The following is a 15,315-nucleotide window of genomic DNA, read 5'->3' as shown; positions in this document are numbered from 1 at the left end:
TAAAAATGCATCTACCAGACTAAAATTTAACAAATTACTGTACCGCTCAGAATAGACAATTCGACGATTCTCAGAAAAACATTGATTATTGATTTTTAGAAAAAATTTGGGAGGGGAGGATTCATGCGTTTGGGAAAGAAAGAAAGGGTGACCTTTGCTTCAGAGTGCACACCGATGTAAATAATAAGAAGCTCTTGTATTGATTGCCAGGGTGCATTCCATGTACTTAGGCCCGAAGATCTTCTGCGTACACTCAGGTTTTGATGTCAGCTCAAAAATGTAGAAGAGAATCATAAAATCTTATTTTGTGGAGGTCTTTTTCAGTTTATATAGCCTATGAAGCAAAATTAACTGGAGGCGTTTACATTTGGAAATAGTTTCGATTGCCTATCGCAAGGAGGGGATTAGAAATTCTGATCAACTTAGAGTTAAACATCGAGGCGATGAAATTGAAATTACTGGAACGTTAAAAAGAAATAAATAAGAGAATTTATGAAAAGACCGAAGAAGCACCAGCACAGCCCATAGAGAACTCAAATTTCTTGAATGTAGAGGGTGAAAGAGAAGATAGTTAAGATGAGCTGGATATCTTATTTGTTGATAACGAAGGAGAGCCAAAAACTGAAAAAGATTTATTGGATGTATAAAAAATATGAACTCTGTTAGTTTGCAAGTCAATAGGCGTAAAACGAGTTTTTTCCAGCGTTGTCAACATGCCTACTTTTGATAGCAAAAGATTTTGGTTTCCAACAAATTCGGTGGGATTAATTTTCGGTTCCCCCAACTTAATGTACATTTTCTTCACTTCAATTCACTTCATTCAAAACCCACGACTTGACAGCCAACATGCTTCGATTGTAGAATCGCACGTTTTATTAGATTGTTCACAGCAAGTTACTGGGAAGTGTTCCACTCGTGTACGATTTTTATGTTTCTAGCCAAACATCACAAGAAGACAATTTTGGCCCTCCCTAATCTTCAATTGCACCCATATTCAGGGGGACTATGGCCTCCTGCCCTCCTGCCACCACGCCACTGCGAAGGATGTGGCTTGTCAGCAGAGTTCATCCAAACAGAGTAATTCTTTTTCTCATACGCATAGTTAAATGGTGGTGTTTAGAATCTGCAAGAAGGCTACGTTTGATCTTGTTTTGGATTTTTAGGAGGAAAATATTTGGTACAATGAGAGCATTGACATTACTTTCAAGAAACGTTTCCTCCATGAAGACATGGCTTTATTCCTTTATTTTATCTTTATTCCTTCATTTGAAATTTGGTAACACTAACAAATAAGCGTAAAAAAATTAGCTTTATCTGTTGTTTTTCGATATTTCTGATTCTAAATTCGTACATCTTTTTGTAACATACCTAAAGATCCGACATTCCTGTTTCAATCGGTGGCAGAAGTTAAACGATCATAATGTATTTCGAAATCATTTCAGCTTGAAAGAAAACAAGGAGATCTTCGAGATTTAGTTCTATCCCTTTTCCAGTCAACTTATTTTCATTCAAACCATGATTCAAACCAAGAAGCTCGTATATCATTATGCCAAAATGATTCTACATGTAAGCATGATTAACAAGGGCAAAAAACAAAAGTCTGGGAAAAAGCGACCCTAGAATACCTGGCAAACACATCCTGCAAAGCTGCATTCGTTTTCGGCAAAATCGTCAATCAAGAACTCAGAAAGAAAATTGATTATTTATTGTAATTCAACTGAGAAAATCACTTGCTTCCCAAAAGCCTATTACTATCAATTTTGTAAAAACCTCAAAGTTTATATTATAATCAAATTTGACCCGACTCTTATCTATGTACGAATTGCTGGAGAATGTTGAAGTACAATACATATTTTCATTTCAAATTTACTCTTGCTCAATTCAAGATAAAAGGCTGTTCCTAAACTTGACAGTTCACTTCAGGTCATCCTTTAGGTCTACCGAGGCTTTCATTTCTTATACGAGAGAACTCGCTATTGAAAGTGTGAGTCCATAGAACTGCCCAAGATAAAAATACTTCTGACGACGTTAAGGACGCGTATTTCATTCCTGTTTGGATAAAAAATTTCTCCTTAAGCCTAATTTCTTGCTAGGCTAACCCGAGGAGTGTATCACTCCGAAAATTCTCATTTGGGCAAGAACATTTAGGACTAAAATCTATAAAATCAATCAAAGACATGGAGAGATTCGATGGATGAACTGGATGATAATTTGGATGATTCGAAGCAGTGAAACGGAGACTTTCCTTTGTTGTTGTTGCTGTTACCGTTCCTCATCATATTCCTCGCTGGCTGACAGTCATCTTTGGTAACACGAGTTCTTGTTCCAGTCCCTTTATTTTTGAGCACCAAAAATTCCTTCCTTGACAAAAAGAAACGTGAAAAGGGCCACCAGCCCTTGATTTCGCAAAAATCTATCTCGGCATTGCAAATGCGCAACGTAATATTGGAGAGTCTGGGGAACAGTGCCTCTTTAGGAGAGATGATCCCGCCAAGTCGTTGTTAGGAAGAAGACTTTAATTTTCGTGATTAAAGGGCAATAAAAGGATGAGAGCTTCCAAGGAAAATGGAGCCAAACGACAGTTGAAACTTTTCAAGCATGATAGGATGACAAAATGATATATGCTCTAAGAACTTTAACGCAGCTCAATCGAGCCATTGTCTAAAAAGATGACTCGATCCAGACTCTTTTGTGGAATAGCTGAATGGTCCATTGAGTAATATATGATTTAATGAAAGTGCCAAAACTTGATATCGTTGTAATGAAGATAGAACATACATTCAAATGGTATGCGTCAAATGAATTCAAATGTCATCATTTTCTGAAGAATCCCGAAAAAGTGGGCTGAGTGTTTTTGACACCCTGTCCACCCGGCATTAATGTTATGCTTTGATTTGGTTGTTTCGTTGAGTTATGTTTTGAAGTCTAAAGGACATGGCTAAATAACTTATGTTTTGATAAATTCTTTTCACAGAACTGCATGAATCAATACAATGTGCCAACTAACATATGGCGATGATCAGAATTGTCAAGCAAGGAGGCATAATGAAGCTAAATGCCTTTTCTTTAAAATTTTGAAGGAAGAAGAAGTCAAGGCAAAAAATATGCAAAAATCCGAAGAATTTGATAAAAATCTAAAAAAATCCGCAAATCCGGACCTCAAATCGATGGATTTTTAAATCCGACAAAGGTACTACATATTTGGCATTAACGTTATTGGCAATAGTAACAAGAAACAGATTAATAGCATGCTGCATTTTGGGAAGTCAAGAACGTCGTCTGGTATTTGACCCTCACAATGCTCGGTACTTAGCAACCACACTCTTTTTCTTATAACAACAATTTTATAAGAACATGAGCCTCAAAATTGGTCAAAAGTTAAGAACAGATTAAGAACAAGCTCAGGCTGAGCTACTGTAAAATGAAATTTTGAACGTTTTATCTCAAAAAAGTGGATTTTTAGCACTGTGTGGGTGCTTGTTCGGTAAATATTCCAATTTGTCGGCAATTGAAGGTCGTCTCGCTCACTTTGTTGGCAAATGAGGCCTGAACACTTCCCTAGAGCGAAAAAGCTAGCAATTGCACTGCTTACGCCCAATTAATTTAAGAACAGCATTATATATTTGAAGTACCTTTGATTATGAATTTCGTTTCACATCTCTCTAGTGTATGCTACAAAACGTAAATTGATGGTTGAATATTTTCAGATGGTTGAAGGATACGAAATTTCCGACTGACAATAAACCAGTTGTAACTTTGTACTAAAATTGTCCTGATCCTTTACCTACAGAACTTTAACATTATACGGTTCTTCCACCACTTTTTACGGTAAACTCTAACGTAAATAAGCATTGGGATTACGAATTAGACTGTCCGACTTTTTTCAAATTTTCTGACTAATCAGAGAATGGAGGGGTGTGGCACCCCCAACGCCCCCGGCATTTACGTTCCTGCTAAAAGCCACACAGAACTCGAAGGAAAATATTTCTACAGCATAAAGTAGTCTCAGTTTTAACAAAAAGGAAAGAGACAAATTGTGTGTAACTTTCATTATTGAATTCCCACAAAAACAAAACTGTTACAAATCTCATACTGAACACATTAGCCAAAAAACGTCAAATGTTGTTGCTAGGCAAACTAAAGTATGAAAAAAGGGCGTTGAACTAGCCTGATACATTTCTGTAGGGTTAATACGCATTTAAAATAGTAATACTATTTCACCCCCTTTTCCTCGAACTTACAATCTATAAATGACGTCGAAATAAGGAAATCCCAAATGAGATTGAACTGAATTATTGTTAAGACTTTTCTAATCTTTAATTTTGCATGTACGAATGTTGTGAAATCCTACTTATTCTATGTGAAGGATTAACGTAGAAGTGATTCAAATAAATGATGATTCCAGCTATGGAAAGTATACATGTTATAGTAATAACTGAAGGAAAATGAAAATTGATTTAACTGGGAACTTTTAATGACTTCCTGTTCAAAAAAGTGTGAGTCCAATATATATTCAAAAAAACAGCTTAAAAATTGTTAGGACAATTTAAAATAATAAAAGTAAACTTTTGACAGAAATTTTGACAACTTCAGTCAATTTGTAAACAACATTGATCTATGCTACATATCATTAGTTAGAGAAATAAGGTGGAAGAAGTTAAAAAAGAAAGTATTATTTATTTAAACACGCATAAACAATTAAGAAAGTAACAAGATTTTAGACATCACAAAGTGAATGGTATGCAAGATTCAGGGTCGTTATTTACCAATGCATACAATAACAGAGCAATCTGACAATGGTATGAAATAGTAAAAATTCACATTTCTTGTAATTAAATAAGTAATAAAATTTGTGATGTTGCAAAAATAAGCATTGATGAGCAAGTCATAATATTAAAAAATATTTACAAATCTCTCACACAAGAGTGTAAAACACTATATATCTTGTCTACAGGCAATAACGGAGATAAGCACAGTGATGTCATCTGGCTTTCCGCCCTTGATGTCCAGTCCTTCTCTTTTGGCATTGATTGCAAAAGGAGAGAGGTATGTGGGATCGTATGCAAGCTTCCTTGCTTTACCAGCTAAACAATTTGCCAGATATTGTAAAGACTCTTTTGTTGTGTCCTATAAATTTGAGAAGAAAAAAAAATTTTTAACACAAAAAATTACTAAAAGGCAGTTTTCCCCATTTCTAGAAGTTTCAAAAAACCTTCTTATCAGAAATTTTAAAAAGCTACTAACTTGCATCACTATATTTCCTTTACTCTCATATAAGTGTTTTGAAAGTAGTGGCTCTCATATTTAGGAGATCCTTTTGATCTACATCTTTGAGATTCTTAGGACGCACTTCAAAATAATTCTAACTTGTTCAATAACACATTTCATCGGCGGTTATTATTTCGACAAACAAAGAGGCTTGAGTGAGAAATAACAACAGAATTTTTTCAAAGACAGTGTAGTAAATAATGAAGTAAAACTTTCATTAAGAGCAAAGAACCTCTACTGTTTCTAGAGCATTGGCTTGATAGACTAAGAGCACAGCTATCCTGAGATGCCTTTCAAAAAAATACTGTAAACTATTGGCCCCTGAAACAGTCTTTCCATAACAAAAGCAATTTTACATCATTTTTTATACAAAATGGAACTGATTTAAGTCCAATCAAAAACAAACTTAAAATTACATGCATAACGCTCATTGAAAATAGTTGGTGGCAACACATTTAATCATGACAAATTTCAGTTTAAAATTTGTTGCTGTTGTTCTCTAAAAGGAACTACCATTGACTTATTGAGATTTTTTCTTGCTTCCAATAATAAAAAAACTGCTTTGAGGCCTACCAAATGAGGAGGAAGTGATGATGTATAGGACCAATCTCATGATTCCAAGCAGACAAATTTTTTATTAAACTGTCAAATTTTAAAAAATTTCCCAACCATATCCTTTAAAAAAAACTTATCAAACTTATCATACTTTCAATTCTCTTTCAAAATGATTGCATAAAATGAAACATTGGGTCTAGTGATCATAAACTAAAACAAGTGTAACAGATTACTAGTAACTGGTTGAATCTTTATAATAAAAAATAGCAAAGAAAGAACAAGGTTTAATTGGCATTTTCTTCCAGATTGATTCTGAGATTGAAGAATAAAGTCTGGTAAATGAATTTCTATCAACCTACCTTAAGTTGAAGAATTTCTCTTGATATTTGCTGCATAGATAGGTTGTCAAACAAACCATCACTTCCCAGGACAATAATATCACCTTCTTCAACTGCTATTGTTGATACATCAGCTTCATCAATGCTGAAAGAGAAAATCTCTATGAAATAACAGAACAAAAATTGCATTTCACCAGTCTGTCATATAATACTTTATGCAAATTAAGCAGAACTTATGCTTTAGCTGCTTTACACTCGTCTGGTGATTGCAATAAATGTGAAAGTTGGGGCTACAACTTAGAACTGTATAGTTTTATACATCAAAGTGTACAACATAAAAAACGGTTTTGTCTACAGGCAGACTGAAGTTTCTGTGTTTATCAACAAATTCCATGAATGCAACAACTATTATTTCAAATCAAACACATACTTACATAAAATTATAACAACAAAATTAAGGATTCTAGAGGTAATATGCAGGTGCACAAAGATAAAAGTACTGTAATTTAATACTTTATAAACAGTATTTTTCTTTATTTTTCAATCTAAACAAATGTGAGATAAATATTTATGAACAAAGAATTGTTTTCCTCTCATTATCTTCACAACAAAACTCAACCATAGTTGGAAAAGGGAGGGTTAGCTACAAACAAAAACATCATAATATTTTGTGAAATATTTCGGGAGGTATTTATAAAATAACTGATTGTAAGAAGAAATGATTTTTGTCATCTCCATTCATTTCTTCCTGCAAGTGAATTATATTCATGAACCCTATACAATGGTATTTAGAAAATCATGACACTAATATTCCTCTAAAGAGGCTTTTTAAATGGCTGATGAAATCTCAGTTCATTCCCCCCGCCTTCTCTCCACCAAAAAACTCATGTAAATTACCTAAGATTAAGAAACCAATACTTTTTACAAAGAACTGATAATAAAAACAAGCTTCAAAGTCACATAGCCATAAATGTCCTAGATATTTTGAAATTGTTGCATTTTGAGTATGGAATTTAAGAAAAAGCATCACCAACAAAATGCACAAAGTTTCATTTTAGAAAACTGATAGAATGACAACAGGTAGATAGGCCAAAACTGTAATTATTAGATTATCATAAGTTCAGTGGATTGAGCAACAAATCTACAATGTTGCTGGTTGATGGTTGCAGTACTCAAACCAATGTACATTAGAAATTAAGAGTTTGTATTGCTTACAATACAATTATCATTATCATAATTGGTGTTCTTACTGTTACTGGTTGAATTGATGTCCTTTGACAATTTTAATTTTATGGATGTTCATGACTGCATCAATACTTGATGGCTACTCAGTATAAAATTTTCTGAATGATTACTGTCAGCCAAAACAATTTAAAGCTGTTGGCTATGCTTAACTATTCTCCACAAAATACAAAAAGGGTTCTTTGTTTCTTCCTTAGACTTTTCAAAACCTTATAAAAAATTTGGAGCAGCTTGAAGAAACGCTGTAACAATCTTACAGAAATAATGAACACTATCTTCATTTATTAACCTTGGGTTCCATCAAGTAAGCAAATAAGCAAATGGCAACCACAAACCCCCATATTCAAAACCAAAAATGAGGTCATTTGCTGTAGCCAATACTGATACATGCACCAGGCTTGAGGCCACTAGGGAGAGTCTGGTGTCTAGGCAAAATTAACGCTATCAGTAGCTGAAACAATGAATCCCTCTGCTAAAGTTTTTCTTGTCTCCATTATTTGAAGTTATTAAAAATAACAAAAACAGAGATTCAAACCTGTCTTGAATGACAGTCCCTTCTTGTTCAGGTGGAGGGCAGGCCAGCTGGTATGGCGTATTAAAGTAGTGTTGTTGCTCTGTTGTTCTGTGATGGAGCTTACCTTTTCTAAAAACTACAAACCCTGAATCGCCAAGGTTTGCAGAATTTAAAATATTCCTTTGCTTATCAAAAACAATAACACATGCAGTGCTGCTACCTAGAACAATAAGAATTTTAATAATTAGATAAAGAGGTAGTGCTAGCCAGTTGTGTCTGGAATATTGAGGATTTTTCTTTGTAATTTCAATGAGAGTTATATATGAAAATGCACAAAATAACAGACTCCACAAGTCAACACTAAGGAGGCGTTTTTGTTTGACATGAATGATCACTCCCAGGGCCTAAAATAAGCATGGACCTGATTCATTTTAAGGAGTTGTAAACTAAAATTGTGGAACTGTTATTGTAGAAAGTTTGAATTTGTAAATAATGCATGTTCTTAAAAGTGCATCATAAAATACCAATAGAAACGCCCAAGAAAAAAATGGGAACATTTTTCAATTCAAAGTGATAGCCCAATCACAGCTTTATGTATTGCATTCATTTTTTATAAGAAAATTGCGATAAGAAATAAGTAGTGGACAATAAAGAAGAATTAAGAAACTTCAGAGCTCAAAGCTTCAGTACACGCGGAGAAACATCAATCACGCTTTATAATATTGTTGTGTGCTATTTTGATATAAGGTGGACTCTGTATACAGCTTTAACTTAAGACATCATCTTAATTTAGTTGGTTTTTATGATTTGGTTAAGGACACTAAGCCTGAAGACCAAGGCCGAGATTATGATTTCCTGCCTGTAATGTATATTGGGGTTTATGTGATATCTTTCAGAAGATTTCAGAAAAAGTTATAAAGCAATTCAACTAAGGTGTTTTAAATTGTAGAAGCATTGGAAAGATTCCTCTCAAGGCTAAAGCAGTTGAATGATAATAAGCCTCTCGGTGGTATCTGGGAGGAACACTTAATTGGGAATGTTGCACAACAGCGACTATAGTTCTCCCCAACTTTTTTGCAGGTTAGAAAATGTTTTGAAAGTTTCACTAACGAACCCATTAGTAGCAGTTTTGCTGGGAACCCATTTTGTTCTTTTTGATGATGCTTTATCTTGTGTGGTCAAAGATAAATTTGTATTTTATCTAACTCCGTTTTATATTTTTATGTTAATTGAAATCTTCTCTAAATCGTTATGTTTATGAATAAGAACAGATAGAAGCGAATATTTTCTGAAAGGGATGTTTTTGGGTGTTTCAAAGGGCTTGGCTGTAAAAAAATATAGCAGCAAGCCCTCTAGTCGCGTTACAGGCACTCCCTTGTGGGCTGGTGCTGTTTATGACCTCATCTAGAGTAATATTAGCATAATATTGGCCAAAAATCGTCATTTAGCATAAAAACTAGAATAATTTGGAATCTAGTATAACTCTGGCATAATTCTGATATTATGGTTTCCATTGATCCGTTGTTTATCGTTACCAAATGCAAACACTTTACACCAGCATCTGTTGTTTCATTTTGGGAGAAAATTGTGACTTTCCACCTTCAGGATTTTGCCAGTTGTTTTGAATGGTTGGCAGCCACATATTCTGTGGTTGGCAGCCAAATGCATCCAGCTAAACACAGTATACAAAAAAGCTAATGTTTTTGGTCACTGGCTTTTTGGGCCAAGGATTTTCTAAGATCCTATGTGTTGTATGACAAATTATACTCTTTTGATCGTGTATGTGTGTTTTTAATTATAGTTTATAAATGTACCGAGTTGCCTAAGTACAAAAAAGCTAAATTTTTGCTCATTATTGGGAGTGATACCATAATCAAAATTTGCTTTCTAGGTTACAAAAGTTTTCACTTGCTTTTATCTTAAACTGTCTGTTATACTTTACTTTGTTTCATCATTTGCAATTTTGAAACTTATTTAAAAAGGTTTGAATATTATCTGTGCAAACATTTTTGTTTCCTTTGCAATTTCTTTGTTTTTTTGCAACATGCTGCCAGAATTCAGTCAAATTTTGCTTCTTAGACCAAATCAATTTATGACGGCCAAGAGGTTTTGAGAAACTTCCATGCCCTTTTGCTTATGAAGAATGAGTACACTGGAATTTAGATGAGTGGTCAAAATAGCCAAATTTGCAACGTTGGCCACTTTTGACATTCTGAGTGCTTTTTTCTCGAGCAGGGTTGCCTTGATTCAAAATCTAGCATAATTTTTGCAAATCTAGCATAATTCTATGACAAATTTGACATAATTCCCGAAATTGAGATATGGTGCATGGTGTCTGCATTACAAACAAGATGGGGGTAAAGATCATGCTTTCAAACTGCGCAAAAGGAGAATAAGAAGAAACAAACACAATTTGTACATCAGTGAGAGAAGAGTTTACTTGCCATCTGTAACGAGGTTCTTGCTTACAGTGTGAATACTTTTTGAAGAACAGATATGATGACAAAGAATTTGATGGGTTGAATGCAATTAAGAACTTTCCATAAGTAAAAGAGACTTAGGAAAGTTTCACCCAGCTTTTGTCCCAGACAAATTATTTCATTCAATCATGCATTGAAAATTGAGGAATAAACGACTAAGGTCACAAAGATCTGAGACTTGTTCTTAGAGGAATTCCACCAGACGAGACAATGGCTCAGATTCTTACAGCAAACCCTAATTCTGTTGATGTAGAGAGGCTGATTCCCACCTACAACAAGACAGAAGCAGGTGGGAAAAGCAGCATAGCTCCAGAAAAACCTAACACATATATAAATATAGCAATAAATATGCTTGATCTTGCAAGTTTCAAGTTTCGTGAATAGCTGCAAAGATATGGCTCAAAAAAACCAAAAAAATCTGGGAAGCAAGGCCGATTTAAGGGCGTTTTTGAAGGTGAAAGGAAATAAAAAACAACTCTGACAGAGATAAAAATAAAAAACAAGCCATGTAAAAGAGTTTCCTTTCAACAACTTTTTGCTCATAAGTTAAGACATGTTGCTAATTTTCTTATTAACCCTATCCATATATTGCAAAGAATCAGCTTTTGCTACTTAAACTTCATTCATTTAAGAATTTGCCCAATTAGAACATGCTATTTGCACTATGATGGCAGTTTCTATATTTGACAGTTTCATGGTGCCAATCCCAGCAAAGTACCATGCCCAATTTTTATAATAAAAATGTGGATCTGTAAAAATTTTTATTTTAGGCCCTGATCACTCCCGGTCAGATAAGCACTCGTGGAACACAGTCTTTTGTCTGAAATTTTGCTGGGTTACTTTTACAAAAACAATAGAGGTCAAAATCAAATAAAGCTTCATGAACAAACATATGTCCAATCATTTCTAGAACTAATGGCCCAAGCAATTGACATGAACAATACAAAACTGGTATATCAAAGAACAGGAAGCAGCCATAGGCTGAATCAACAAGTTGTGCTAATGAAAAAAGACAATTGAGTATGGACCAGCAATTTTGTGAATATTATAAGCATTAGCCCTTAACCTATGACAACATTGTCTGGACAGATAATGCCTTTGGTCAGCATGAACAACAAACACACACATTCTATTAATGACTACAAAAGGAACTGATATCAAACTGAAGACTTTGGAAAGTTATGGATTGTCTTAAACTACTTATCCTTAAAGCATGTTTAGATGGGGTATTTATACATTCTTGAACGGGAAGTCATGTATTGGTTTCCTATACATGGAGCGCAAGAGGGATCAGGTAAGTGCTGGCCAATTTATATAGGATGTGTCTTATTAAAAGGCATGTCTAAGAGATAGACATAAAAATCAAACAACTTAACCAATAGCCCCCTCCAACTTAAAATGCTTCCAATGTCCTGGGAAGTACCCAAAAGCTATCCTATCACATAAAAACAACAAGCAAAATATTTTGAAGTGTTTTTACAATTTCATTCAACTTCAATAAAGCATTCTATCAACCAATCAATGATGCAATTACTTTTCAAATGTTGAAATTCAAACTCACCAAAATTTGCTGGTTTATCTTCAGACAATTCTTTAAAACCCTCTTTTATAACTTCTGAGGCAGTTGGAGCCTGCATCAATCCTCCATCTACTACAAATCTTTCACATTTTCTCATCAAAGCTGTGGAAAACTTAGAAGCATCTATACCATAGTCTCGCCAACCACCAACTCCATCAGCAACACCTGAAAAAATCACTTATCTTTAGTTTTCGATTCTCATACAGATAACCATGAATTCATTTGAAAATGCATATTCAATGGAATGGTAACTAAATGTATGATTTTTTTCAAATTTGTAAACAAAGTGTTAAGGTTAAGATAAATATTTTTACTGAAAAATGGACTTTACTCTAAAAGGAATAGAACATGATTATTTGTTCTAGAACTGAGCAAACAGAGTTACTTGCTTCGATTGTTCTTTCCATTCTATGGTTTGTCTAGGGGAAGATACATCACTAAATGCAACAAACATAGCAGCACCATTGTTGCGCTGTTACATGGCCTCTAACCTGTAAATCCACCCTCCTAAAAATGGTTTATAACACTCATTTGTATCATCTTCACAAAAGAGGTTAGAAGATTGTTCATTTTAATACTGTGTTAAGTTCTTGAACAAACAACCAATTTAATAGATTCTCATGAGCGACAAATTTCAAATTCTTCATCAGGGAGATTGCCAAAATTGAAGAATCGCACTTTTTGGTATCAGTATCAGAGAGTTCTGCTGCTACTTATTGAAAATTTTGCAATTGAAATCTCATGTAAAAAAAGAAAATTTGGATGTGCAAAATTCCTGGACTCAAGTATCCCACAAAGATTCCACAAAATCAATATTAAAAATATTGACACAAATGTGAGAAAATTTTCATAAATATTTATTAATTCGTTAACAATCATCTCCATACATCTGTTGAGGTTCAGTGATTTGCAATGCAGTCCTATTTATATTTATTAATTTACATACAGCCAGTCTCCTCGACTCTTCCCCGCTTCTGTCTTTGATTCACAAAGGATTGCTGGCTATTGAATGATTCAGTATGTCATAAACTCTGTCATAAAGATTAAGATCCATTCAATGAATTAAGGATTAACTGAACTTTAATATGCTTCAAATCACACCAATCATATCAACATTTGAATACAAGGTTTTTTGTCCACATCATTATAGGATTATTCCACAAACCTTACATGCATATTTGACCTTGAAACACATTTAACCTCCCTGTTATCAAAAAAACATGCTTTAATAGGATTTTGATTTTTTATAATGGAAAACAGAAGTTTCTATATCAATTCATAGGTCACGTAGAGTAACGGAGACCAAACAGATGTGAAAATCTGAAATTGAATTGCAATACCAACCAACAACATTAGCGAATTTATTTTCGGCTACGAAAAATGCATCTTCGCCGTAGATGAATTTCTTTCTCGGTTGATTATTGTTCAACTTTGCAAAGCCACAGTAAGCAGTGACAAGCCTTAATGACTGAGACGACGGTCCGTTACCAACTAAGCTTCTTAGGACGAGCTTCTTGGCCTGTCTAACGATCAATCTACCATAAATGATGCCAGATTGCATTGCCATAGCGATAAAAGAAGCAACGATACATCTTCTGTCGCTGTCCTAACTGTTTTATTTGCTAAAACGAACTATCCAGTCCAACAGTCTTCCACAATCATACACCTTCCCTGCAATGTGCAGATCAACACTCAACAGATCGCTGAGCTGATATGTTTGCTGTTGCGGTTGTTGTCACCACACGTTTCCCGTCCCAGAAAATTGGGACACAATCGCCCCTTGTCGGATAAATAGCCCCCCAAAATAATGAGATTACAAGAGAACGGGACGCGAAGTTGAAATTTTGACTGATAGATGTGATTTTAGGTTTCGCTCTTTCTTATATTAATTATATAATGTAATGTTCTTTATAAACTTAATTCTCACAAAAGAACTTGTCAGCAAAACTTCATATTTTCTTACAATTTTTTTTGCATCCTCAATGGTGCCTTACCAATGATACGGTAAAATTAATATCGCTTGTTAGTCGCTGGCTCAGCCTGATGAAAGGAACATTCATATAGTAAATTTTCGACTTTCCTCCTCCATACAAGCCCCCCTTTCGAATTAACAATAAACGAATCCAGTCCATGAAAATAACATAATATACGAAAAAAATAGAAGCTAAAATAAACAAAGTAAGTATTTTCACGATTGTAACAGACAAATACGAAAAAAACTACGAAATAGAATTTTAAGATAAATAAATGCAAAACTAACATTTTGCTCCGGCATCTAAGACATAAAGTCAAATGTCTGGCTGTAATTTGCCCATTTACATAATTTTAAAATCTTTAGAAGGAGTACCGCCTCATCTCAATTTGATTCGATACAACATTTGGAAGAACAGGCTTTTGTATGTATAAGGTCATTTGCAACTTATGATAGAAACGTTAGCAGCTTTGTTTTTTCACAATATGTTCCTCTTTTACCTATCACCTATCACCTATAAAAATATGAATCAGTTAACTAGCATTCTCCAATAAGTACAGTGTAAGGCAAAATAGTGTGACAGAAAAAGGTTTTATGCAAAAAGTTTATTACATATAAGTCAGATGGAAAGGGTCTCTTTTAGATCTCTTGGATGAGCTCGGCTACCCCATTGAATGAGTGGACGGACACACCGGGCCAAAACCAACAGAAAACCACTCGAGACACAAAATCATTGTCAGTAGGCAGTTTTGGAGACACGTGTCGTCTTTGCAACAACTCTGCTGCAAGAAGATTCTTCGTTGTCATAACGATTTTTTTTATCTAACGTCAATGCATAGCATTTGGGTGAAGGAAAAGATTTAACGTATAATAAATAGTTGTCAAAACAATTTTTATTTTAATATTTTTATCAAAGCAAGCGCTTCCCTTCTCTCTTCCCTGGAGCCCTTGAATGATAAAAGCTTTTTCCAATTTTGAGCTAGAGGTGAAAGTGTCTCTTCTCTGATTACAGCGTATGAAAGTTGAGTACACCGGGGAGCTGGAAAACAACATAAGCTTTTCTTTTTCCCAGAGGCTAGGATAGTCAACCTGGTATGCCCCCAACCCGATTTACAGTTTTCTTCCATGAATGGAGGCCAGCAAAAAATATTACACACAAAAACATAGTATCACCTGACCACTGGAAACCGCAGTACTGTTATTGCTACTTTGCCGTTGTGAAGCACAACATAATTCTAATGTCATATTTGTCAGGCGCATATGCACAATCAACCCCAAGAAATCTATTATTCCAATTACTACCATTTTAGCTTTCATCAGAATTTGGTAAAGTTGGCTAATTTCTTTGTTTTTTACAGATTTGGTAA

General features: G+C 34.4%; 1 protein-coding gene across 1 annotated transcript; it reads right to left on the bottom strand.

The window, feature by feature from the left end:
• Positions 1 to 4,034: 4,034 nt before the first annotated feature.
• On the bottom strand, positions 4,035 to 13,693 carry LOC135683999 (protein phosphatase PTC7 homolog). The gene is made up of 5 exons (XM_065199437.2): positions 13,321 to 13,693; positions 11,959 to 12,141; positions 7,939 to 8,137; positions 6,183 to 6,306; positions 4,035 to 5,127 (listed from the first exon to the last, which is right to left on the bottom strand). The coding sequence occupies exons 1-5, from the start codon at positions 13,541 to 13,543 to the stop codon at positions 4,936 to 4,938; spliced, it is 921 nt and encodes a 306-aa protein (XP_065055509.2). The 5' UTR covers positions 13,544 to 13,693; the 3' UTR covers positions 4,035 to 4,935.
• Positions 13,694 to 15,315: the final 1,622 nt, after the last annotated feature.

The sequence above is a fragment of the Rhopilema esculentum genome, chromosome 7 (genome assembly GCF_057945365.1).
Source record: "Rhopilema esculentum isolate cy_ngs chromosome 7, ASM5794536v1, whole genome shotgun sequence".
Lineage (NCBI taxonomy): Eukaryota > Metazoa > Cnidaria > Scyphozoa > Rhizostomeae > Rhizostomatidae > Rhopilema > Rhopilema esculentum.
The sequence above is the reverse complement of the archived record's forward strand: the minus strand, read 5'-3'. Positions and strand labels throughout refer to the sequence as shown.

Bases quoted from the DNA above. Each gene is read 5' to 3' on its own strand.
- LOC135683999 (XM_065199437.2), bottom strand. From the start codon at position 13,543: ATGGCAATGCAATCTGGCATCATTTATGGTAGATTGATCGTTAGACAG. The intron at 8,138-11,958 runs GTGAGTTTGAAT...TTATTGTTCTAG, and splicing joins AGATAAACCAGCAAATTTTG to GTAGCAGCACTGCATGTGTT. The intron at 6,307-7,938 runs GTTTGAATCTCT...TTTCTCTTTCAG, and splicing joins GGGACTGTCATTCAAGACAG to CATTGATGAAGCTGATGTAT.